Below are 27,414 nucleotides of genomic sequence, written 5' to 3'. Positions count from 1 at the left end.
ATATTCACAATATTTTCATTAATGCTACATAAAAAGTTTTTTTTAAATAAGAATTCAGGCCAGGTACAGTGATGCATGCCTGCAATTTGGGAGGCTGAGGTAGGAAAACTATAAATTCGAGGCTATCCTCAGCAACAAAGTAAGACCCTATCTCAAAAAAAAAAAAAAAAAAAAAAAAAAAAAAGGACCAGTGGTATGGCTCAGTGGTAGAAGGCCTCTGAGTTCAATTTCCAGTACCACAAAATTAATTAATTTATTTATTTTTAAAAATCAGAATTGAGACCACACAATATGAAGGTCTTCTTTGCTCCCTCACTCTTGCAAAGTTGCAATGAGAAAAGAGTTAAGAACATGATAATCTGCCCTATCTCAAAGCAATTAAAACAAATCCCTCTCAAGTGAAAATAACTACTTTTTATCTGATTATAAAATGCTTAACCTATTTTCTGAATTTCTGAGAAAAGTCATTAGGATTCAGTTATTTTACTGATTTCATATGGCAGACTCTCTTTCCTATAAAATTTGTATCTAAGAACTTTTTAGTCTCTGTTATAAAATTGTAATGCTAATCAATTTATACATACAAACCCACATGTACCCTGTCCCTGGAAGAAGGTATTTAAAATTCGTTGGTGGACACTGGCTCCCTGAATGAGGTATTAAAAGTGATTAAATGGAACCTATGAAGGAGAAGAGCATGCATTCAGATAGCAATGTGAATGAAGCAGTTATGTTACATAACTCAGCAGCATCTATGGGGCCTGATGTTTGTTTTGTAATCTACCCTTGACATTACAATCAAATATTGCCACAAGATGGCTCTCTTCAACTAGTCTGGGGAAAGAAGCAATAAAATTGTAGAGAAACATTTTCATATTGGTTTGTAGGTACCAAAGCAACTTCAAGCATTAAATCCCAAACATCAAGATGAGATTAAGGCTTTTTAGAGATTTCAACTCTAGGCAAGGCTGTGTTAGTAAGCTGTATGAATAGGAGGAGGGCAGGAAAATAAGTCAGAGCAGCCCCCGCTGCAGTCACACACACCCAGGTAGGCCAATCCAGTACCTCTGGGATCCACATTCCCAGAATATCATTGTCACTGGTCAGGTCTTGTCCAAACATAGCTTCCATTGCTTCATCATCAAGATCAATTTCCAATTCCTCATCTAAATTAAAGTCATACAACGCCCCTGGGTCTTGCTGCAAAGATATTCCTTCTCTCCGACTTTGATTCCTGTGGGCCTGCACAGAGCGGTATAACCCCGCTCAGAACAAAACAAAAACAGCATTTTATTCACATGAAAAAAATAATTCTGAATATTTTGCCAGTTTTTAACTTCCATACATGAGATGAGTACCCACCTCATTCTAGACCCACAAACCTATCATGTGTGTTTCCTCTCCTATAAAATAGGGATAATAACAGCACTCCTGTCTCACTAGGTACATGTTTAAATAAGAAAACCCATAAAAAAATTCTTTAAAATATTAGTTGTACAGAAAAACACTCAGTAAATATTTGCTGTTATTAATCCTTCAGGTTTATTTTTAAAGCCATTCTCCTTTCACTTTATGGTAAATATATATCATATGTTTTCTAGGACAGTCTTAGTTTCTCACTGTTCCCCAAAATGACTGAATCATTACTTACATTCTAATATTTCAAAGATCAAATCTTATTTTGACAAATCACATATCCCAGTTTTTGGATGAGAAAACATATTCCCTATAATTTATACTTTAAAGCATAATCCTATAATAATTTACTAATGAATTGAGGGAATTTATTTTTGCTTAGGTAGGGGTCTTACTAGTGGTGAGGACCTAACATCCATGGAATACATTAAAAAGTCAGTGTCTACACTTTTTTTTGGGCACAGTGTCCTTTCTAGTTCCTTCTCACCACTGAGGATAAATATCTAATATTCATCATCACCTCTTAAATAATAAATGATTGAGGGCTGAGGGAGCATTTATAAAATTTCTCAAAACATATAAGTGGTCTGTATAACCTTCTACATCAGAGGGAACTTTTAAAAAAATCTACACACATATACTCATTTCAATTAAGTAAAATTACATAAATGTGTAGAAAATTATATGCAAATAGTTGTTCTGTTAATGTAGGTGGACTGAATACTTAGTATTATTAGTTTACATTTTTAGTTTACATCTTCTTTAATGTTGCTCTTACAATAACTTTAAAATAAAATCTTTCACCAAGAGAGGTGATATATAATTACCTGCTCTTGCTAGCAGTGTGCGAGCTGCTAAATCAAACTTGTGCCTTCTTGTTACTGCTGAGCGACCTCTAGCTGGTGGTCCACTTCCAGAAGCTGCATTCTCTGTATGATCCAGATTATCAGTGCTACAAGTGCAAGTTTGAAAGCAACACAATAAAGTTTTTAAAGTCATCATGAAAAGAAAGCAAAGGTGCAAGCTTTCTTGTGGCAATACATTTTTCTCCAAATGTGACTGAGAATAAAATAAACTTTTTGAAAAAGTTTTTATTTTTTATTTTATTTTATTTTGTATGCTGGGAATTGAACCCTGGGCTTTGTGCAGCTTAAGTATTCACTTACTCTACCACTGAGTTCTGCCTCTAGCCTGTGATAAAACTTTGAAACCTATCTTTTGTCCCTTGCAAAGTACCTAAGTTATAGATAATATCATGTACTATGCCCTGAACAGTAATTTTATCTGATTTTTAATTCCACCAACAGTGAAATGGTGCAAAATTCAGATTCCAATTAAAATGAAAGCAGGGCTGGGAACGTGGCTCAGTGTTATTGTGCTTACTTAACCTAAGTGAAGCCCTGGGTTCATTCTTCCATGCCAAAAAGAAAAAGAAGATAAAATAGAACAGAATATTGAACTAAATCCTAAATAATAACATACTTATAATTTGAAATAACTGGGAATCCTTGCCAAGGAGAAATAGATATTTCAAAATAAATTATGAAAATATTCACTTAGCTTGTTAAAAAAAGTCTGCATAAGATAAAAACCTTGGTACTCATAAAACTCCATTATCAATGAAAAATGAAGAAGGTATAACATCATAAGAAATGCTAATAGAGAAAAGATTTTAAGGGGAATTTTAGAATATTTTATTACACCTAATTTAAGGGCAGGCATCATCTCAGAATTCTTTTTACAATGTAAAAAAAGGAGCATGTTACACTAGATATTGAAAATTAAGATGAAATAAAAATATACATCTAACTATATTGAGACAGAAAAGTCCATGTCTATCAAATACATTAATTAATCTAACATAAAATGAACATTTTATATTATATCCCTTATGAGATAAAACTGTTTTTGCCAGAGTGTTATTACTTTAAAATAAACTTTTAATTTTCAGTCTCCTTTTTCCAGCTAAATTTTACATAAAACTTATCCATTCTGATCAAAACTTGTGGTTTTTACTCCTCACAGAAACATAAGCTTATAACTAAAATGATCACCTTTTCATATAACTACTTTTATCAAATTTATACATCACTAGAAGCATTTATGAAGTGAAATAAATGGTTATTTTGGAGGCACCATTTATAGCACATGGAACAGCAATAAAGAAATTGGAATTTCACCTTTCACTAAAGCCTTCCTCCATTTCAGCAGCATCGGCTGATGGTATGTCTCCTGGTGACTGCAAATAACAGGGATCGTTTGACTTCCCACCACTGCCTAAAACTGCTGCTCCATGCCTGGAGTCGGCTGTGCTACCTGGCTGGGGCTCTTCCTCATCCTCATGCCCAGGGTGCTCTATCATCCACATGGCAAGGACAGTAATATTCTGGGCATCAGCCTCTCCTCGAGCACCTATACAGGGGGAAAAAAGTGTGAAACTTAATGTGGACAAAGTAATTAGTTATTTGTGCTATCAGTTTTTAAGAGTTTTGTCTCATGCCCTTGTAACTGGTGAACAGTTACATGGATCTAGCGTTAAAAATCTTACCAAGATTTATGACCTCTTTAAAAATACTTTGCCTTCACTAAGGTAGGACTTCTCATTTCTACAGATACTGATAAATAAAATTTATCCCACCTGTAGCTTCCATGGCTTTGGCAATCTGTCGGAGTGAGAATCCCATTTCCAACAATGGGACTGCAATTGCTGGAGGAGGAGGAGAAGTTGAAAGTCTACTGCTTGGATCTGATAAGGCTGAAGCAAAAGAAAAAGAAGTAAAGGTCTAAAGGTCATTATATACCATTAGTAAAATCTGTTCTCACATTAGCCATAAGTCTCCAATTTCCTGGAAATGTCCAATATCTTACTCTACTAAAATATGCTAAAGTGACTAAGCTTATTATAGCAATATAAGTGGTTTCAAACAGATAAATCTGCTAGTAACATAAAATAAACTTACTGAAAATTTCTTTTAAAAAATTTCAAACTTACAGAAACTTGCAAGAATGGTATAAAGAACTCTTTATCCTGAATCAATGCAGAGTAAGTAGCACACCTTGATATTCTATCTCCCCTGGATATGCTAATACATAACTGCTACAAAGAAGGACATTCTCCTGAATAAGCACATCAGAGTAGGAAATGAACAGAGTCATCGTCTAATCCCACTGGGACATTTAGTGTCATCGAATGTCCCAATAATGTCCTCTACAGCAAAGGATCTAGCCCAGGATCAGGCAATCTTTGCATTTTACTTAGCTGCCAAGTCTCTTTGATCTCCTTCAATCATTTTGATATTTTTAAGACTAGAGGACAGTTATTTTGTATAATGTCCCTCAATTTAAGTTTGTTGATGTTTCCTCATGATTAGATTTGGGTTATGCTTTTTGGCAGGAACACCACAAAAGCATAGTTTTCTTCTTCTCATTGCATTCTATTAGATGATAAACAATTTCTTTCTTCCTTTCTTTTTTTTGGTAGTGGGGATCAAACCCATGGGTGCTTTACCACTGAGCTATGTCCCTAATCCCTTTTATTTTTTTATTTTGAAAGAGGGTCTCACTGGTTGCTAAGGCAGGCCTCAAACTTGTGATTCTCCTGCCTCAGTCTTGGGATTATTGGCATGTGCCACCATGCTAGCCAATGATACACAATTTCAATTTGTCTCATTCCTGATGATGTTAACTTTGCTCATTTGAGTTAGGTGGGATCTGCCAAGCTTCCCCATTGCAAAGTTACTCTTTTTTTTTTTCTCTATTGTAACTAAAAAGTATGTTTGTGGAGGTATTAAAAGAATGTGAATCTCCTACTCCTCATCAAAGTTTTACTTGATAGCATTCATTTATATTTTATGGATGAATTATAATGATGATGATTCTAATTTCAGCATTTCTTTCAGATTCATTAGTTGGTCCTCCACTTGAAGGCAAGGCTTCTCCTATCTCCACAGTAAAAAAGAAGTGTGGTCTGGTGTATAGAATTTAGGGGTTATTACTTGTTACTATTATTATGATTTTTTATTCTGATGCCCCAATGTCTCAAACTTGATTGTGGAAACCCATTAAAAACTCAGTTTCTATATCTTTTAGGTATGGGACTACCATTCTCTGAGCATTTTATTAGTTTTTGGCACAAATTATTCCAGATTCATCTTACAGTCAGTCTTAAAATAAACCATTTCTACCCAAAAGATCTGGGCTCCTTTTAGTAGACAACAGTGTTTAGAAGACAAGATCTAGGTGCTAGTTGTGCTTTTTGCAAGTGAAGCTTCATTGCTGGACAGCATTAGTAGATATCCTCTTACCTTCCTTGGCACTGATACCAAATATTTTCTAAACTCATTTGGACTCCACCACTCTAAGCCAGGTCACTTGCACACATGAGAAGCACTCCTCACCCCAATAAGGCTTTGACACCCCACTTTGGCCACCATGTCACCTACCTCCCAAACCCTGCTGGTATGAATGCTTTCCTAGCTTGGCCCCACCTAATAATAGTGAAGGAAGAAAGGGAGAAAGAAAAAGAGGAAGGAAAGGAAAAAGTGAGGGCTGTCATTTTTGTTTTAAAAATATCAATACTGGCCAGGTGGGGTGGTGCACATCTCTAATCCCAGCAACTCAGGAGGCAAGAGGATCACAAGACCAGCCTGGGCAACTTAGCTTATGATCTAATATTGATGTTAGAAAAATATCACTATTGCTATAATGGTAATGGTCTTGATATAACTATGAACTTCTGCTTCTGGTTGTGATGGAAAAAAGAGACTCCAACCTTAAACTAAAAAAACCAGTTAAAACATGTTAATAATCAGCAGACATTGGACTACAGGCAGGTAGGACAGTGATCTCTGAGAGGAGTGGAACAAATGTGACAAACAGTACACCTGACTTAGCTTACTGCCTTTTTAGTATTTCCAAACTGCAGTGCAGAGAGAGTAAACCCAAACTAAACTTCTCTGAGAAGACAGAGTTGACAATTCAGGGAGGCCAAGGTGGCAAGAAGTTACAGGGTAGAATACTAGTAAGGAGAAAACTATAAGGAAAGGAGAGCTGCACAGAAAAGACAACTCCATAAATGTGCAGTCTCTTTTCCTTAATCTTCACCTGATACAGAAACTATCCAAAGCTAAAGAACCACCAAAAGGGAGCATGAGTTTAATACCTAGAGCTCATATAAGATGGGAACAGTATGTATTACCACAAGCCAGAGTAAAAAGGTCTTTTAATCCAACTCCATAAATGGGTAGGCTACTAAAAAAGATACTGGCTCAGCAGTAGGGAAAAGTCAGCCCATGCTAAAGCCTGTCCTAGTCCCACTTAATAAAGCATAAAAGCAAGCCCTAAAGGATCAAACTGCTTCCAAGTAACCTAATTATATCTCAGAACAAAGTTGAAGTATATTTAAAAACACACATAATATTTGGCACCCAACAGGGTAAAATTTGTAGTGTCTGTTATCCAATAAAAAATGACCAGTATGCAAAGAAACAGGAAAATACAACACAAATCAAAGAAGAAATCAACAAAGAAACAGACCCAGAAGTGAGACAGCTAATAAGAAGAAGTACAGAAAGACATTAAGATAGATATTAAAGCTAGGTGTGGGGGTACACTCCTATAATCCCAGAGACTTGGGAAGTTGAGACAGAAGGATCACAGGTACAAAGCCAGCCTGTACAGTTTAGGGAGACTGTGTCTCAAAATAAATAAAAAGAGCTGGCAATGTAGCTCAGTGGTACAGCACCCCTGGGTTCAATCCCTAATAGCTTCCTATCACAACCAAAAAAGATAAGTATTATAAATACAGTCAATTCTCAATATCTGCAGATCCTTCTTTGTGATTGTGCCTACTCAATAACATTTATTTGTACTCCCAAATAAACATTCATGTGCTTTTGTGGTCATTTGTAGACAGGCACAGATAACAAATGTCCTTTTCATGGTCTATTAAATGTCACGTTTTTATTGGTACTTTTTAATGTACTTTTAAATGTACTTATAATGGTACTTTTAAATGTACTTTTTATTGGTAATTTTTATTAAAGTAGACCCTACACATAGTACGGAAGTATTGTCTAGTGTTTCTAAGCACAAGAAAGGTGCAATGTGTCCTATGGAGAAAATGTTAAATAATCTTCATTCATGCTTGAGTTATAGTGTTGTTGACTAGAATTCAATGTTAATCAACAGCATTCATTAAATATAGTGTTTTGAAACAGGAAGACACCTAAAATAAGGTTATATATTGCTCAGTTGATGAAAATGTTGACTAGAAGCTCACAGGAAACTAACTCTGTATTTTCCCTAAAAGCAATGATTCAGTGTTCAAAGCATCTTTCTAGAACTTGACTATTGCTAATAATGAGAATCAACTATTATACCATATGTACATATATATTCAGTAAGGTAGAAAAAAAGACTGAGCATGTTGAAAAGACATGAAAGATAAGAGGAAAAAAGACTCAAATCAAACTTCTAGAGATGAATAGTGTCTGAATTAAAAAAAATACTGCATGAGATTAATAGCAGATTAGACACTGCAGAAAAAAGATCAATGAATCAGAAGGTAGAGCAACAAAGACTATTCAAAGCAAATTACAATTTATTATGGGGCTTATAATATGTTTAGAAATTAAATGTATAAAATCAAAAGTATAAATGATGAGAATGGGGAAGTAAAAGCATTCAGTTGTAAAATTCTTTTTATTCTATATTAAGTGGTATAATATCATTTGAAGATGCTGTGAGAATTAAAAATGTATACTATAAACCTAAAAGTAATTTCTAAAAACACAAAATAAACCAGCTAGTTAACAAAATAGATAAAATGAATTAATGAAAAAAACTCATTTAATTGAGAGAAAGGAGAAAAAAGGGAATAGGATCAACTGGGACAAAACATAAAGATGGTGGATTTAAAACAAACCATGTCAATATTGCATTAAATGTAAAAGGTCTAAACACCTCAATTAAAAGGCAGAGAACAGCAGACAATTTTACAAATAGGAAGACAGATTATTGGCTGCCTACAAGAAAACCACTTTAAACATAAAGACACAAATGTGTGTGGAAGTTAAACCATTCTAATACTTTAAAAAAAAAAAAAAAAAAAAAAAAAAAAAAAAAAAAAAACCTCAGGATTGGCTGGGCATGATGGTACATACCTGTAATTCCAGTGACTAGGGAGGCTAAGGCAGAACACAAGTTCAAGGCCAGTCTCAGCAACTTAGTGAGAGCCCTGAGCAAGTAAGTGAGACCCTGTCTCAAACTAAAAAGTAAGAAAAGGGTATGTTGCTTAGTGGTAAGTGCCCCTGGGTTCAATCCCCAGTACCAAGAAAAAAAATCAGGAGATATATTAATATGAGAGAAAACACATTTCAGGGCAAACAATATTACTAAGGATAAAGAGAGTTATTTCATAATAATAGAGAGGTTAATTCATGGAAAAGATATGAGAATCCTAAGTTTTATATACCTGAAGACAGAGCTTTAAAATATGTGATTAAAATTAAGAAACAAAAGAGGAAATGGACAAATTTACAATTACAGTCAGATATTTTTTCAATAATTGATAGAATATACAAAAAAAATCAGTAAGTATATAGAAAACTTGGGCAACACTTGACCTAATAAATAATTTATAGAACATTACACTCAACAACATAATACACATTTTTTCCAAGTATGCATGGAATATTTGTCCAAACAGATCATACTTTGGGCTATAAAACAAGTCTTAATAAATTTAAAAGGACCCAAATTATACAAGATATGTCCTTTGGGTTGGGCAGGGATGGGTGTACCTCAGTGGTAGAATATTTGCCTGGCATGCACGAGATACTGGTGGTTCAATCCCCATACCACAAAAAAGAAAAAAATAAAACACAAGACATGTTCTTTTATGATAATAAAAGTAGAATCAAAATCAGAAAGAAATCTAGAAACTAAAGTCACCAAATATTTGGAAACCAAATAGCACACTTTCAAATAACCCAGAGGTCAAAAAAGATCTCAAAGGTAAATTAGAAAGTACTTTAAAATAAATGTAAATGAAGACACAGCATTTCAAAATGTGTAAGTTGCAGCTAAAGCATGTTTAGAGGGATATTTATAGCACTAAAAATTGCCTACAACAGGAAAGAAGAAATGTCTGATATGACTGACATACAGTATACTATTTATCTTCTAAGTCACAATTCAATCCAGTTTTAAATGGAGAAGACACTCAATTTGATGGGTACAGTTCCCCTTCATTAAAATCACTGCTTTACCTTCAGTGAAGACAAACTATAATGCCCACGTAATAAAGTTCATACATTTGGAATGCCAAGAAATCTGGGTATCCAAGGAAAGGACAGCACACGCACCTGTACGGTTAGCTGGCCTTGTTGACTGGGAATCAGGAGAAGTTAAACTTTGCCTCCTTCCTACTTCATCAGAAGGAGAGGTTGGTAATGATGATATTGGAGGAGTCTGTGCACGACGTGTGGGAAGTACAGTGGTGGTTGGGTAACTAGAGAACATTTGCCTTTGAAAAAATAGCAATGGTTATTAATATAAAATCCAAATAGGTAATAATATACTCAAGTCCAAATATTTAGAACCAATACAAGTACAACCATTCTCTTCCACTCTCTAAGAATTGGCCTACATAGTGGATATAAACATGACCTGTCAACTAAGAAGGGGAAAAGATATTTTAAAAAGGAAAGCTAAACATTTTGCTTTCCTAGTTTCACTTAAGCCATAGTTAAGAGAGATCAGAATGGTCTCTCCCTAAAGGTGTTCTTTTTGAAATTTTCACTTGTGTATATATCTGACAAACTGACACAAAACTAAATTTAAATAAGAAAACATTTGAAATTTAAAAACTTGTTTGATCGTATAGTACAAATCAAAGTATAAAGAATTATGCTTAAATGAAAAATAATGAAAAAATATTTTCATGGATATGAGCTTTTTATTGAAACTATTACTCAAAACACAAGTATTGGGTTGGGGTTGTAGCTCAGTGGAAGAGCCCTTGCCTAGTTTGTGTGAGGCACTGGGTTCAAGTCTCAGTACCACATATAAATAAATAAAATAAAGGTCCATCAACAACTAAAAATATTAAAAAAAAAAAAAAAAAAAACACACACACAAGTATTTGCTTTCTGAAGGGGAAAAACACCCAAAACTCAGTCAAAAAAAAAGATCATCATAAAGAGAGACTCAAGCATTAGAACCTTTGCTCATTAATGGCATGACTGATTAGACCTCGGTCCACCACTAACTGGCTGTGAGACTTTCAGGTAAGTTATTAAACTTCTGAGGGCCATTTCCAATTTAAGTTAAACAGGCTTTACTATATGATCTCAGGTTCTTTCTGTCTCCAAAATACCTGGATTCAGATTCAGTTGGGCCCACTATTCATTAAGAATACAATCATGCCTGCAGAACCAGAGGTATCAGAATAGCAGACATTAAAGGTCAACTTTTTTACCTGAGAAGACTAAGAGGCATCACTCCCGGGGACTCGGATGCAGGCACTGTTTCTGTGTCAGTGACTGGAGTGGTGGCAGTTGTGGTGTCCTCAAGGGAGCTGCTCATAAAGGAAGTTGTGCTTGAGGCTGATGGGCTTGTGGTAACAGGTGTCTGTGCCTGCTGGGTCTGGTCAGCTTCTTCGGCTTGTTGATCAATCTCTATAAACCAAGATAAAGGTTAAGAAACTAGTAAGCATTTGTTTTCTTCAAAAATAACAATGGATGTGTAAAAATACTGATTTTAAAAGTTTCTAAATATATTTTCTGAAAGATTTACAGGAAAAGTCCCTACATATTCACATCCTTATATTCACTATTGTACTCATTATTCCAGATTCTATAGAAAATACTAGAGCAAGACATTGCAATAATCCAGTTCTGTTTTTAGAGAAGAGGGTTCTCTCAAAAATAAAGGTCTCACTTTCAGTTTTAGAATTTTACAAAGAGATTAACCATTCATTAAAACCATGTTTCCTTAGGACTTTGATTTTGACATCTTCAGTTTATACAGACAAAAATAAACCACATAGATAAATGAAGAAGAAATACCTAGCAAAAACTCCATGCTTTACAAATGACTTTTGAGTCATTATCCTAAGAGTTAAGACAGGTGGAGGAAGTTAAAATGTCTAAATATTTACAATGTATTTATGTATTTTTTCCTTATTTGGTAAGGGAGCCCATTAAAAAAACCAAAATAGGAGTTACCAGAAACAGTTTATTTTATTAGGTTTGCTAAATAGCCATATTACTTCATAGTCAACATAATCACAACACACCTTTACTAAGCAAAGACAGGAAAGAAGTAAGGACAAAGGAAAGGAAGGGGAAAGGGAAGAGTTTGTGGAAAGGGAAGGAATAAAGAACAATGTAAGCTTCATGAAGTCAAGGAACTCTTATTTTGTTCAATGCTGCTTCTATAACCTAGAAAAGTACCTGGCACATAGTATGCACTCAATAAGCATTTCCTGAATGAACCTTAGTTTTATTTATCAGAATTTATAGTATTCCCAAAGGGGAAGATAAAAGATAAAACAAAGATTTTTTCTTTTTTTTAAACATAACATATTGTCTATAAAAGTTGTGAACTTTAAAATGCTCTTTAAAATAGCTCTGAGGAGTTACTAGAATACTATATATTTTGAATCAGATCAATAAATACTTCAGTACATTTTAAAACATGAATTAAATTTGTTTTACAAAATTTTCTGATAATTTTAACAGTAATAATTATAATGCTTACATAGGCTTAAAATAGAAAATTATATGTAGGCTGATGATTATTAACAAAAAGGTAACAAAAAAGGATTGCTTACCTTACAAAGGAAAAACAATATGAAAATTGCTTTAACCAAAAAAAGGATGTTCTTAAAAATCACAGAATGTACTGACAGTTATAAGTAATTTCAAAGGGACAAAAGCTTTTTTTAAAAGATAACTTACCTTGTTTGATTTTGCCCCCAAACTGGTCTTCCAAAAGCCCATGGACCACTAGTTTGTAAATCATGGCTTGAGCTCGTTCCAGATCAGCTAATCCCAATGCCCTCTTTATGGGTGACCGCATGACTGCTCGCTTCACCATGTGTCGCATCAAGAACTGTAGGGCTGCACGCATTTCCACATCTTCATGAACAACTGGTGAGCTTGCACAGTCTGAGTTGTGGCCATTTTCAGCCAGGACTTTTGGTATCAACAATAGCTCGGCATATTTACTACAGCCAAGAAGAGCACTAAGTGATTTCATAGCACCAAGGTAAAGATAGGACAGTTGTACTGCTCTGATTTCTGACTGGGCTATGTCATGGTTTTTGGACACATGTTCATGATTTTTTCTCTTTCCTTCTGTTATTTGATGTTGGGATTCCACACCAGGCAGTGTTGGATCTAAAGAAAATGAAGCTATTTCATTTTCTGATTTGGAGCTTGTGGTACCCTGACTTTTAACATCATCAGATGTTAAGCCTGTTCGCACATCTAAAGCAGATTCACTTTCAGGTTTCTGATCAACGTCCCCTTTCTCTTCAGACTCATGTCGGTGTTTCTTTTCATGACGCTTGGTGCTCTGTTTCCCCATATCTTCATGAATGCCTGTTAGATATGTTAGGTCCAGCAGCACAGAAGCTGTCAGGCCTCGGAATCGCGCCACATCAAACGGCAGTGGTTCACAGGGCTCCAGATTATACAATGGAGTATCACTAGGCGACCAAAAAGTTGGGAAGCTTTAATAAAGATCAGAATGACACAGGAAAAAGCAAGTGAGGGAAAGACAGGAGGAAGGTACAGAAAATAATGTAGGCAAAACAAGATGTATCATGTTACACGATACAGAGAATACTTTATACAAACCAAAGACATCATTACAGAGAGAAAAATGAGTCTATTATGAGAAAATGGAGAGATGTGATGCTACATGCAAAAGCAATGAGATGTTCATGTACTTTCAAATGAGAATATTCATTATTATATAATATAATCCAGGATTTCTGCAAACTTCTCATAAAGGGTCAAACAGTAAATATTTCAGACTTTGCAGAGTACATGGTCTCAGTTGCCAGCACTCAACTGTGCCATTATATTACAATAGCAGCCAATGATATACTAAAGAAAGGAGTGTGGCTATGTAACTTTACTTCCAAAAACAGAAGGTGAGACAGATGTAGTTTGATGTAAGCTATTTGGAAAGTTTATATAATAAATCTAGTTTATTGTGTGGATAATAGCTCTTTATAACCTCCTTCACAGAAGACTTTATTTCACTAAGAAATTTATTTTATAGCCTTTGATTAATGTTTCTAATTTATAATTTAAGCAAAACTATGATCATATATTTCCTAACATTTGGCAAGAAATTCCTGAAGTTTAAGAATGCTATAAATATACAAAATATAATAAAAAGCTTTAGCAAACATATAAGGTTTTGTTGTACCAATCTAAATTGATTCTATCTTGCCTTTCTGATCCTATTTTCCCTCTGCCTCATTTTTCTTGTTTTCATTTATTAACTTACTTTATTATACTGTATGTATATTAGTAAGGTATCATAAATCCCTTCTGAAACAAGGCAAAGATTATAAAAGAAAAGATAGACACTTTCACGTGACTGTCAAAACCATCATGATTTTCTTTAATGAGTGAAGTAGACATTAATCCCTAAAACTGTGCAAGATGTATGTATATTTTTCAATTAAGTGGATCCTTAGCATTCACTGGACTTTAAAATAGTAATACTTCCATTAAACACTAAGAACCACTGTTTTAGACATTGTACTATGTCATATTAACATATAACTTTATAGGAATCACATTAGGCAATATAATGAATAGAGCTACACAATATCAACCAAAATCCATATTTTCAATAATACAATGATGTAGTTTTTTGGATATAGATACTTAAGTCAGTTTAAATCAGTTTTTGGATAGAGATACTTAACATTTTTCTTTTTTTATTTATGAAGTTTCTAATTCTATCTGAATGCAAACACATAAATGTTTTTAAGTAATAACCTTCTATCAATAAATGGAATTTTTATATCTATTAAAAATGCTGCACATTAAGAGAGTAGAAATAGGTGCTTTTTAAAAAGTGGGGGCATAACAAGAATACTTTAAATCAAAGATAATCCAAAATGTAATTCTAGTCATTCAAATGTTCCCATCCTGTACTCAAAGCCCTTCTTACAAAATAAAATCAACAGATCAGCTGGATCCCAGTATAATAGAAATAATCAAAAAGCAGAAAACTGAACTGGAGATGTAGTTTAGATGTACATTATTTGCCTAGCAAGCACAAGGCCCTGGTTTGATTTCCAGTACTCACCAAAAAAAGCAGGAAACCAAATGAAAAACAGAAAGGAGGATTCCAGTTAAACCTAAACTAGGGAGATTACCATTTCTTCACTAAACTAAACAAAACCAAAAAAAGTATATTATTATTATTATTATTATTATTGCTGGAGATTTAACCTAGGGGTGCTCTATCACTGAGCTACACCCTCTTTTATTTTGAGACAGGTCTTCAATTTCTGAAGCTGACCTCAAACTTGCCATCCTTCTGCCTCAATCTCTCATACCACTGGGATTATAGGCATACACCACAGTGCCTAGCAAAAATATATGTATTTGATAAACCACTAGTATTTCAAAGAACATGGGCTTGGAAAATTTTCCTTTATGAAAAAAAAACTACTGATTGCTAGCTGTATGGAAAAAAAAATTTTTAAAAGTCATCTAAAATACATTAATTACTTACTGTTCATGGGAAAAGGCCCATTTCATTATTAAATATTCATTTGCTAAAAGTGTAACTCAACAGATCATACCTGATGGTAATTTCTGCTTCATCCCATTGGACCTTGGCAGACGTGCTACCCTCTTTGACCACTCCCAGCAGCGTGGCATGGCGCCCAGTTTGCTTGTGAACACAACGACCTCCAACTCTAAGACCAGCATCAACTCCTCCTATCACTGCCAGAACTGGCCACACCTCTATGCAAAGAGTCCTCAGCTGTGGCTCTGAGAGGTCAGCAAGGCCATGTCTATTATGTTTACCTTTCTCTTCCTCTTTGTTCTCCTTCTCCTCTCTTATTTCATTTTCCTCTCGGCTCTGAACCGAGCGGCTTTTCTTTAGCTTTTGACCTGACTCTTTAATACATATCTTAATTTTATGTAGCCTTTCCATCATTTTTTTGTTAATGCAGTAAGTCCAACGATCTGTTCGGTGAAGGATACGGATAAGTTGAATTGTGGCCTCAGCTAGCACTGCTGCTACTGGACTACAAATGGGGTCTCCTGGAAGTAAGTCCCGTGGTGTGCCTCGCATCTGCATATCACAAATTTTCACCTATATAAAAGAAAAGAGGGTGGAACATGTGTGATATCAATAGGTCTCCTTAACTGCTCATTACTATAAATTCTAGCACATGGAGTCCCATGTTGAACTAGTGTTTGATCACCTACTACACATGTAATATACCAACTGGCCCCCACAAAGAGTGAGGAAATGTTGCAGACATACTAGAGTTACTAGTGGTATGGTACTCTGGAATAAGCTGCCCTTGTCATTGTAGCCCATGAGTTACAGACCTGTTAGGACCACTCAAAAGACAGATATATGTGACTGACTTAATTTAATCCCCAAAAAGTCTGGAATATCCAACACACTAGCTCTTATTCTCAACACTCCAGAATAATAATGTGTCCTGGAACCATTTTATATTGTTCAAGAGGAACAAAGATAAAATTTTAAATCTACCCAACTGGGATAGTTCCAAATCTGGACATATACTGCAAATCAGGCACAGAAGAGAGGAGCAAGACTTCAGTTCATATCTTAATTCTGTATAATCATCAGAAATTATTTAATCTCTTTAGCTTTTATATCTGAAAAAAATGACACAAATAATAGTACTGGTCTCTTACACTATTTTAAAAATTAAATGAGCTGGCCATGGTAGTACTTCCCTATAATCCTAGTGACTCAGGAGGCTGAGGCAGGATAGCAAGTTCAATGTCAGCCTGAGCAAACTAGCAAGATCCTGTCTCAAAATAAAATAAAAAGGGCTGGGGATGTAGCTCAATGGTAGAGTATCCCTGGATTCAATCTCTAGTACCATTAAATAAATAAATAAACTAACCAACTAACTAACAAACTAATTAAATGAAACTGTGCACATAAAATGCTTATTGATACAGTTCCAGGTACACTGTAAATGTTTTAAGAGAAATGTTAACTATTATTAGTATTGTTTTTCTCAGAGATTCTGAAGTTTACAGAAAAATCTTCCAGACAGAATAACTTGACTGTTATATAATCTAAGGTTGTATGAATTTTTTCAAGGTTCGTTGCTACTGGAAAACACCAGGTCATAATTCTAAGCAGAACATGCCAGAACCTATTTTGGGCCACAAGAATATCACCAGGGCAAGGGATAACATCAGACACTGGGAGGCCTGTTTACTTCATCTCCAGTTCAGTTTTTATTGCCTAGTTATTTAAGAAGTAGTTCCCCTGTCTTGTGAAAGGTTAGCTTTAAATTATAACTCAAGGAAATTTAATTTTTTAAAATGTAAATTGTTTTGAAAATATATTTTAAAGCACAGAATAAAAAATAACTTTCATGGTTGGGGTTTACCAAGTCTAATACTTCCTGTATGGGGAAACTACATATAATCCAACTTATAAACTTATTACTATAAAATAACTAGAAATTCTTGAGACCAGACCTAAGTCACACTACATCCTACAGTGAAAGGATGGAGTAGGGGAAAAAAAATCATCTACCAATACAGGGAGAACAAAGAGAGGTTTATCTCTATCTAGGTTTGAGATGAAGAGAATAAAAAGGTTTTAGTCAGAAGGGATCCCTTTTAATATTGTTATCACAAGTTCCAAATTTAAACTATCTATAAGGTCTGAGAACTCACCCAGATGAATGAATAAAAGGTAGCTCTCCATCATAACTGGAATTTCTATTATCCAGTGGCATCTTACTACATTTAAAATTATTTCTAGATTTTTCTTAAGTCCATAATTGCCACATTATCCCTAATCTACTTCCTATAATTACTATAGTTGCAGATAAATTTGAAATTTGTTTCGCTATATTCAAATAACCAGAATATCAAATTGTGCCTTAATGGAAAGAAAATTTCTAAAAGTATCGAACCTTCTTCTAGAAGAATGAATTATATGGGTCAAGTACTTTTTTTAATGTTTTTTAGTTGTAGGTGGACACAATACCTTTATTTTATTTTTATGTGGTGCTGAGGATCGAACCCAGAGCCTCAAGTATGCTAGGCAGGCACTCTACCACTGAGCCACAACCCAGCCCCTGGGTCAGGTACTTTTAATGGTAGAAACAGTTTATTTATACTTATAAACACTATCTGATGCTAACAAACTTAAGAAAAAAAAAAAAACGAATATCCTTTATGCTTAAATATAAAGGTTTTGAGGCTTCATTACCTTTTCACCTGGGTTGCTACTATAGAACATTACACATGGGTACAACTCAGCTGCATCCACATCTTCAAAAGCTAATTTAGGTTCCTAGAGTGCGACAGAAGTAAGGGAAAGAATAAAGAGATAAAAATATTTTTTAATTGATAACATCTAACCACATTAAAATACAAAATCCTCACAAAACAGAACAAAAGTTACTATAACCAAGTCGCAACTTCCAAGGAAATTCCACATATAATAAAATACTTTAATTTATTCACTTGTTTCAAAAATCTTACTGGGATTTAATACATTTTTGTTGTTAGTTTGGTGCTTGTAAGTATTATAAGGGTCAGAAAGTATTAAAGACAAGGAGGAAGAAGGTGGATAATCTATAAACTAGATAACTAGCATTTGAATAATTAACTGTAAATTTGAAGAAAAAAAAGTTTGTGAGTAAGTTTCAGTACCTCTCCATTTTTCCCAAAGGAAATAGTCCTGGCTTCCATGTCTAATACACAGGTAATGAAATCTCCTTGAGTAAAGCTGGACAAAGTCAGTGTTTGTTCTCCATTGTGATAGAGGTTACCACTGTAGGCCCTATAGAGCCACATATCCGAGGTGGTGCGGTGGTTAAAGTCATGTACTGGCCAACGAGAAACTCCGACACATGTGCCTTCATTACCTCTGTTTTCCTTCACGATGTAAAACTAAAATAAATGTTATAATATTCATTAGTACTAAAAAAAAATCTGTATGCTATTAACTGCATAAACCAATACTGGAGGTTATGCTTATAAATAATATTTATGCATTTATGGGAACATTTTAACTTTCTTTTCAGCCTAAGTAGAAATAATATAAAAGTAGAAATAACTTAATCAGTTTATTAAGATTTTAAGGGGAATTCATTCTTTACCTTACAGAATGCTTAAAATAACCTTTGAATACTTTAACATTTAAAATACACAATTTTAACTTACAATTTAATTTTGATCCTGAGGAAGTATGTCAAGTCAGAAAATTAATGGGAAAGGTTCAATTCTTTACACATGGCTTTTAAAACTACTTTTTTTTTTTTTTTTGGGGGGGTACTGGGGATTGAACCCAGGGCCTTGCACATGCGAGGTAGGCACTCTACCAACTGAGCTATATCCCCAGCCCCTTAAAACTACTTTCAAGCAAACTTCTGTTCAGAAAAAAGTTAATATAGCTGGCTTAAACTGTTATTCTTAAAAAGGTCTGCCTAGGTCAAATGGTGGTTCCATTTCAAGTTGTCTAAGGAATCTCCATACTGTTTTCCATAGTGGTTGTACCAATTTGCAGTCCTGCCAACAGTGTAGGAGAGTACCTTTCTCCCCACATCCTTCCCAACATTTATTGTTACTTGTATCCTTTATAACTGCCATTCTGACTGCAGTGAGATGGAATTTCAGTGTAGATTTAATTTGCATTTCTCTAATTGCTAGAGATGTTGAACATTTTTTCATAAACCCAAAAAACTTAAAAACAGCATACTACAGTGACACAGCCACATCCATGTTTATAGCAGCTCAACTCACAATAGCCAAGCTATGGAAACAACCTAGGTGTCCTTCAATGGATGAATGGACAAAGAAAATGTGGTATATACACACAATGGAATATTACTCAACCATAAAGAAGAATGAAATTACAGCAAATGGTAAATGAATGGAACTAGAGAATATCACGCTAAGTGAAATAAGCCAATCGCAAAAAACCAAAGGCTGAATATTTTCTCTGATTTGTGGATGCTAACCTAAAACAAGGGAGGTTGGGGAGAGGAATAATAGAAACAGACAGGAGTAGAGAAAGGGTAATGAAAGGAAGCGATGGGAGAGGGGAATAGGAAAGACAGTAGAATGAGTTGGTCATAGCTTTCCTAGCCTTGTATTTGTACACTCTCTATCAGGGTAACTCCACATCATGTCCAATCACAAGAATGGGAACCTAACAGAGTAAGTTATACTTTATGTATGTATATTCTGCCAAAATACATTATACAGTCATGTATAACTAAAAATAAAAAAATAAGAAAAATTTTTTAAAAAAAGGCCTGCCTGCAACAGTGATCCTGTGAACTCAACTGGTTTACAGTTTCCCACACTAAAACAAAAGTTTTCTAAGAGATAAGGTGGTTCACTGGATGAAAAATGTGAAAAAAACAATGTGGTTTACAATGAACATAAGCTTTCCTTCTGGAGGTCTGGAATCTTGGTACATGTCAGGTAAAAGATGACTAATGTGACCAGTCCTCAGAAAAACCTTGGGCTCTGAGTCTCTAATGGAATTCCTTTGAAACATCACACATGTATTGTTTGTGGCATTTTTGTTGCTAGGGAAACACTGTGCTCATGGGAGGATAAGAACATAAAGAAGTGAGCACATGTATTCTTCCAGACTGCACCTGTCTTTCCCTTCCCTTATCATAAGACTACATATCCTTACTATGTTATTATATTATCTTTTTTTTTTTCTGGAGGTTCATTTCTTTTTTAATTGTAAACAAATGGGATACATGTTGTTTCTCTGTTAGTACATGGAGTCAAGGCATACCATTTGTGTAATCATAAATTTACATAGGGTAATGTTGTTTGATTCATTCTGTTATTTTTTTCCCTTCCCCCCACTCCTCCTTTCCCTCTATACAGTCCTTCCTTCCTCCATTCTTGCCACCCTCCTTAACCCTAACCCTAAACCTAACCCTAATACTAACACTAACCCCTCCCACCCCCCATTATGTGTCATTATCCACTTATCAGCGAGATCATTCATCCTTTGGTTTTTTGAGATTGGCTTATCTCACTTAGCATGATATTCTCCAATTTCATCCATTTGCCTGCAAATGCCATAATTTTTATCATTCTTTATGGCTGAGTAATATTCCATTGTATATATATGCCACAGTTTCCTTATCCATTCATCAATTGAAGAACATCTAGGTTGGTTCCACAATCTGGCTATTGTGAATTGAGCAGCTGTGAACACTGATGTGGCTGTATCTCTGTAGTATGCTGATTTTAAGTCTTTTGGGTATAGCCAAGGAGTGGGACAGCTGGGTCAAATGGTGGTTCCATTCCAAGCTTTCTGAGGAATCTTCACAATGCCTTCCAGAGTGGCTGCACTAATTTGCAAACCCACCAGCAATGTATGAGTGTACCTTTTTCCCCACATCCTCACCAACACCTACTGTTGCTTGTGTTCTTGATAATCGCCAATCTAATTGGGGTGAGATGGAATCTTAGGGTAGTTTTGATTTGCATTTCTCTCATTACTAGAGATGTTGAACATTTTTTCATATATCTATTGATTGCTTGTACATCTTCTTCTGTGAAGTGTCTGTTCATTTCCTTAGCCCATTTGTTGATTGGATTATTTGTATTCTTGGTGTAGAGTTTTTTGATTCTTTATATATTCTGGAAATTAGCGCTCTATCTGAAGTATGAGTGGCAAAGATTTTCTCCCACTCTGTAGGCTCTCTCTTCACATTACTGATAGTTTCCTTTGCTGAGAGAAAGCTTTTTAGTTTGAATCTATCCCAGTTGTTGATTCTTGCTTTCATTTCTTGTACTATGGGAGTCCTGTTAAGGAAGTCTGATCCTAAGCCGACATGTTGAAGATTTGGACCTACTTTTTCTTCTTTAAGATGCAGGGATTATATTGTCTAAATCACGAGGACAACTATATGCTAAAACTTATGAATCCTCCAAGTGAATGTCTAAATGTGAGGGTGGTCTTAGGGACCCTTGACACAGTGGTAACAGCGAGATTACTAGAACGACCCTCAAAATAATAGAGTTAGAGCATTATTTGGGAAAAATAAAGAGAAGGAGTGGGAAAAAACAAAATTCTAGTGCCTGGATAACTATGGAGTTACACATTGTATCAAACAGCAGATGAGGTGCTAATTTGTTGTGGAAGGTTAAGTGACCTAAAGAATTTCAAAATGACAGGTCCAGCCACATTTGGTTCACTAGATCCCTGGCTACTTTTGGCCCTGCTAGCTGAAGTTAAGAATAAATAGTAACTCAGGTGAATTTGTGTTGTTTTCTCTTCCAGAAAAGAAAGGGTTCAAATATTCCCAGAAATGGGTTTTGGATGGGCCAAAGAATAAAAATTAGCTTGTAATTGCTCTCTCCTCCAGTAGGAGGAGAAAGGATTTTAAAAAACCCTGAAAGTGAGCTTTGAATAAATCAAAAATACTAAAAGTATGTGATGTTCTTTCCACCAAGTTGGAGGAGAAAAGTTTAAATGAGTTCCCAGGGCTGGGGCAAAGCTTTAGACTAGAGCAAAAAGGAAAAGAAACATTCTATTTTCTTCAGCCTTCTGCAGTTACTGCTACAACAGCTTCTCCTCCCCAATCAATTAATGTTGTAAATGCTAAATTTACTGCTAGGATTTGAGTGAACTTCAGATCTGAGGAGGGAAGAAAAATTTTAAAAGTTACTTTTATCATATTTCTGGATATTTGATTAAAATGGATGCAAAATGTTAGTCTTCAACCTTCAAAAAGCTAAGGATGATTCTGATTAGGGAAAGCTGCAAAAGAAAAACAGGTTAGTGGGATACAACTCCCTTGTTTTTTGCCATCTGTGGGTGAAATGCAATTTAAATTCTGTGTGACTGAAAACAAAACATGTGACCATAACTGATGATTTGTTGCTGTGATTTTTTCCTATTGGGAGTCCCTGGAAAAACAAAGACAAAATAAAGAGAGGTAAGCTCCAAATGGAGATATGTAATACACTTTTAGAGTTTTAAAAGCAGTTTTTAGTTGCCAATGAGTTTTGTAAAATCAGATGTCTGACTCTCAGAGGTTGACGATTTTCTGGCCTGAAGTGCATATTTTTGCATGGGTCAATTTGAACTTTAAGACTGACAAGTAAAAAGGGCTTACTCAGGAAAGCTTAGCTGGTTACCTGGATTTAACACAAAGTTGTTTGTTCCTACAGCACCTAGGCTTTATGTTGCCCAAAACAGCTGCTGGCTTTTTGGAATTCTGAACTCACACATTCTAATTAGTCTGGACCTGATTCTAAGCTAAAAGTTGATACTGTCTGCTATGGGATGTTTCAGTCCAAAATGAAGCAGGTATATATTCAACTAAAAGCAGGTATATACTCAATGAACAAAACTCAAATTCTGGGATCACTGCAGATTAAAGACACTCCTCTGTGGGTCTGTATACTATGAAAATATCATGAATACTGGCTTAATTGTCCCTTGTAGATACCTGTGAGAAAGGGCTTGTTTTTGTATGGAATCATCTAAATTTGAGCTTGTGATTTGGCTATATATTTCAGATACCAAGACTAATTACATATCTAACTTGGGATTCCTACCAAAAGCTGCAAGTTGGGGTATAGGAAACTAGAAGGAGTAATATTCTACCCTCTACTCTTATTTATTTATTTATTTTGGTACCAGAGATTGAACCCAGGGTGCATAACCACTGAGCCACATCCCCAGCCCTTTTTAATATTTTACTTTGAGACAGGGCCTTGGTAAGTTGCTGAGGGCCTCACTAAATTGCTGAGACTGGCTCTGAACTTGACATCCTTCTGCCTCAGCCTCCTGAGTCACTGGAACTACAGGCATGTGCCATCAGGCCCAGTTCTCACCCTCTACACTAGACTGAATTTTCAACCCTTGCTGGTGAGGTCCTGCTGCTTTTCACTTACTGTGTTCAGCTTTCTGAATTAGTTGCAATTTGAAACAATACACTGGTGGTTTGACCTGGCATCCTTCATCTTTCTCCTAATACCCAATACACCTTAGTTTATTTAAATGAAAACTGTCCTTAGAAAGAGTCTAATCTTTCCTAGCTGCTCACTGTATTAGTGGTAGGATGAAAAGAAGTATAAAATTTTGAAAACTTATCTTGAAAAAAATTTTTAATTGGGATTTTGTCCTGGCCAGTTCTTGACCCTTCTGTTTAAGTTGTATAAAAATGTTTTTCTGTGAAAGTTTTTTTATCTTTCTTGTATTCAACCCTCCTGAGGAAAAGTTTTATATGAAAATAAAGAATGAAAGAAAAATATTAAAGTTGTAATTACAAAATGGGATATACCAAACATGGTAGATAACCTGCCTAGCATGTGTGAGGCCCTGGGCTTGATTCTCAGTACAACAACAAAAATCTTTAATAAAATATAAGCCAAAGTTAATATAAAAACCTAAGGATGATGCCACGTAGCTTTTTAAGACAGAGCACATACATGTTGCTGCATTTTCAATGCTAGGATATATCATGATTTTTTAACCACTTATTCTTTAAAATTTTAGGATAATTTTAGAATTATTAAAGAGTTACAGAAACAGTAGAGTTTGTGTATATAAATCCTTCACTCAGTTTCCATTTATGATAATGTCTTATATATTAATAGAACATCATTTACAAAATGATTTGAAAGTCTTTCCCCAGATTTTTTTTTTTTTTAAAGATCTTGGGGAAAAGGGACCAAAAGACAAAATGCTAACAAGTACTTAAAATTCTACACACCTTCCACTGATAGCATCCAGAAGTTACTCCAGTTGATGCCAATCCATACCCTTTTCCTCCACTGCCATGAGTTAAAATCTGCCCATTCTCCACGAGGCAACACTGAGCTTTCTCTGGGTCAAAAGATACTTCTTGTATAGGAAGATTCTCGTCTTCTTCCTCCAATTCTCCTTGCTTCTACAAGAAAGAAAGTTGACTCAGTATTTTGGAGTAAACCAGATCTCTAATATATTCTGTGGCTCTTTAATGCCAAAAATATTTATTATCTGCCAATTTTTGGTTATTTGTGCTAGGACATTTCCCTGCCAATTAAAAGGTTATTTTCCACTTAAGGGACAAAGAGATAAATGATGTAAGTATTGCATTAAGAAAATAACACAAGTTACATGATAGATATAGTAGAAACATAAATGTATAAATGTCTAACCATGCTTCAAAAGGTAAGCATTCAAAAGAGGGTGACTTCTGAGTTAAGTCCTGAATGATGAAAAGGCATTAACAATGCTGGGTGTGATGTCAGATGCCTGTAATCCCAGAGACTCAGAAGACTGAGACAGGAGGATTTCAAGTTCGAAGCTATCTCTGCAATAAGCAACTTAGCAAGACCCTGTTTCACTATAAAAAATTAAAAGGGCTGGGAATGTAGCTCAGTGGTAAAGCACCCGGAGTTCAATCCCAATACAAAGAAAAAGGCATTAAGCAAATGATCAAAGAAGAGACAGGCTCTTCAGGCAGTGTACACAGCATGGGCCAAAGCATGGAAGTGTTACAGAATTCAGTGATTTAAAGTCACTGCAAGCAGTATGGAATGTCCAGAGGATGAGAAAGACAGAAAATAAGCCCAGAAAGAGAAGGAACAAAATCATGGAAGTCTTGTAAGTCACATTAAGTTTGAACTTTATTCTATAGCACCGATGACTTACATAGGGATCTGTGATCAGATCAGCACTTTATCAACATCATTTTACTAGGGGTGTGTAAGATGAAGGCAAAGAGACCAATCAGGGAATTGCTGCAAGATTTCAGGTAATAAATAGGGAGGGCCTAAATTTACTCAATGAGCATTTATTAAGCATCTATTCTGTGCTGGGCAGCCTACAAGATCCTCTATATTTGCAGTATATAACAAGATAACAGACAAAAATCTCTGCTCTCACAGAATGTGTATCTTAGAAGAGGGAGAAAATAACAAATAAGAAAAAGAAAAAACAGGTACTAAATTCTACATTGAAATTAAAATAGGTAATGTGACAAAGAATGTGTGACAACTACTCTATATTGATTAGGAAAGGATTCTCCGAAGAAGTGATGATTATGGTTGAGACCCGAATGATAAGATGTTTCTGAAACATATCTAGAGGGAATATCCAGTTTAAAGTCCCAAGGAAGGAACAAAGTTTTGTGTATTCATGAAAAAGGAAGAAGGAAAAGCTGTTCAGAGTCCACTTAGCAAAGAGAAAAGTCAAGAAGTTTTAGATTTTATCCTAATAATGATGAGAAATCATTGGAGTGTTTTAAACAGGAGCAATATGCTCTGATTCATAATTTTAAAAGACTGCTTTGGATCCTATATGAAGAATGGACTATAGAGAGAAACAATGGAAGTAGACAGACCAGTTAGGAGGTTATGCTGTATGATCTAGACCAGAAATCACAGAGCCTCAAAATAAGATAATGAGAGAGAAGGTGAGGAGGTAGGTAAATTCAAGTTATATTTTAAAGGGGAGCCAACGGAAGAGCCTGAAGATTATATAAATAGAAAAAAGGCAGAGGGATAATAGAGGAATCAAGGATGACTACAAGGTTTTTTTAATTGAATAACCTAGGAAGGAATGGGATATGATGAACTAAGGATGACAATTCTGACATACTGAGTATGAGATGGCTACTAGATTATCATTCAAGTGGTGAGACAAACAGAAGATGGGTATATAAGTCTAGAATTCACAGAAAGTGCCAGAACTGGAATTAAAAATTTGGGAATCAATGACATATGGGTCCAAATAAGGTTTCTCTGCATATGGAAAAAGAAATGAGAGTGATAGTTGAAAATAAGAAGAGGCCTCAGGATACTCCAAATTCAGATTAAATAAAAAAAGAAGAACCAAAAAGGGAGAATAAGAGGCCACTGAACTAAGGTAGAAAAAAACCAAAAAACTATGGAATAATAAAAACTAAGAGAAGGACTTAGTTGGGTGGATTCAATAGCTATTTAGGAGGTAAAAATCAATGAAGCCTCATAGCTACATGGATGGGGACATTAGGAGAATGTAGAATGACCAGGAATACAGGTTTGGAAAACTAGGGAAATAGTAGTACCATCACAAAAAAAAATGGGACAGGAAAAAAAAATGGAAAGACTTTAGGGGATACAACAGGCTAGCATTTAGGTTTGGAAAGCGATGCATGAAGGTGAAAATGGTCATGAGTATGAACAAGACTAAGGGTGAAGCTAAGGAATAAATTATGAGGAACACCAACATTTTGGTATAAAGGCAAGGTCAAAGTGCCACCAAAGAGTTACTTCCAGCAAGAACCAAGAATTGGTGGAAAGTATGTGCAGATTCCAAAAAAGCAGTGCTTTAAAAAAACAATTTCTGGAGGTCAAGTAGAGTGGGGACAAAGAAGTATACAGTAGGCCCTCCCTATTCCATGTTCTGTATCCACAGATTCAACTGACCACAGATTGAAATTTTTTTAAAAATCTATTTATATTGAACATGGACAGACTTTTTTTCTTGTTATCATTCCCTAAACAATACAATAACTATTTTCATAGCATTTACATTATACTACTAGTAGAAATAATCTAGAGATGATTTAAAGTATAGGGGATAATATGTACAGACTATATGTAAACACCCCACCATTTTGTAGAAAGACTTAGCATCTACTGATTTTGGCATCCTTGGAAGATCCCTAAGTCAATTCCCTATGAATACTAAGGAACACTTTACATTGTATTTAGAACTGACCTTATCTTTGTGGTTTAATTTCAGCATATGGTTGGA

General features: G+C 35.0%; 1 protein-coding gene across 5 annotated transcripts in view; it reads right to left on the bottom strand.

Annotated features, from left to right (window-relative positions):
- Positions 1 to 27,414, bottom strand: part of Herc1 (HECT and RLD domain containing E3 ubiquitin protein ligase family member 1) — a 202,647-nt gene that overhangs the window by 43,546 nt on the left and 131,687 nt on the right. For 3 of the 5 annotated variants that reach the window (XM_047542544.1, XM_047542548.1, XM_047542545.1), the window contains exons 34-44: positions 24,404 to 24,580; positions 18,351 to 18,590; positions 17,905 to 17,988; positions 15,260 to 15,780; positions 12,381 to 13,156; positions 10,898 to 11,096; positions 9,783 to 9,943; positions 4,055 to 4,171; positions 3,597 to 3,828; positions 2,244 to 2,368; positions 1,045 to 1,265 (exon numbers count right to left, since the gene is read on the bottom strand). In XM_047542544.1, the coding sequence (XP_047398500.1) occupies positions 1,045 to 1,265; positions 2,244 to 2,368; positions 3,597 to 3,828; positions 4,055 to 4,171; positions 9,783 to 9,943; positions 10,898 to 11,096; positions 12,381 to 13,156; positions 15,260 to 15,780; positions 17,905 to 17,988; positions 18,351 to 18,590; positions 24,404 to 24,580 (2,853 nt within the window). The remainder of the gene's footprint in view (positions 1 to 1,044; positions 1,266 to 2,243; positions 2,369 to 3,596; positions 3,829 to 4,054; positions 4,172 to 9,782; positions 9,944 to 10,897; positions 11,097 to 12,380; positions 13,157 to 15,259; positions 15,781 to 17,904; positions 17,989 to 18,350; positions 18,591 to 24,403; positions 24,581 to 27,414) is intronic. The other 2 variants (XM_047542546.1, XM_047542547.1) reach the window with 2 other exon arrangements.

The sequence above is a fragment of the Sciurus carolinensis genome, chromosome 2 (genome assembly GCF_902686445.1).
Source record: "Sciurus carolinensis chromosome 2, mSciCar1.2, whole genome shotgun sequence".
Lineage (NCBI taxonomy): Eukaryota > Metazoa > Chordata > Mammalia > Rodentia > Sciuridae > Sciurus > Sciurus carolinensis.
The sequence above is the reverse complement of the archived record's forward strand: the minus strand, read 5'-3'. Positions and strand labels throughout refer to the sequence as shown.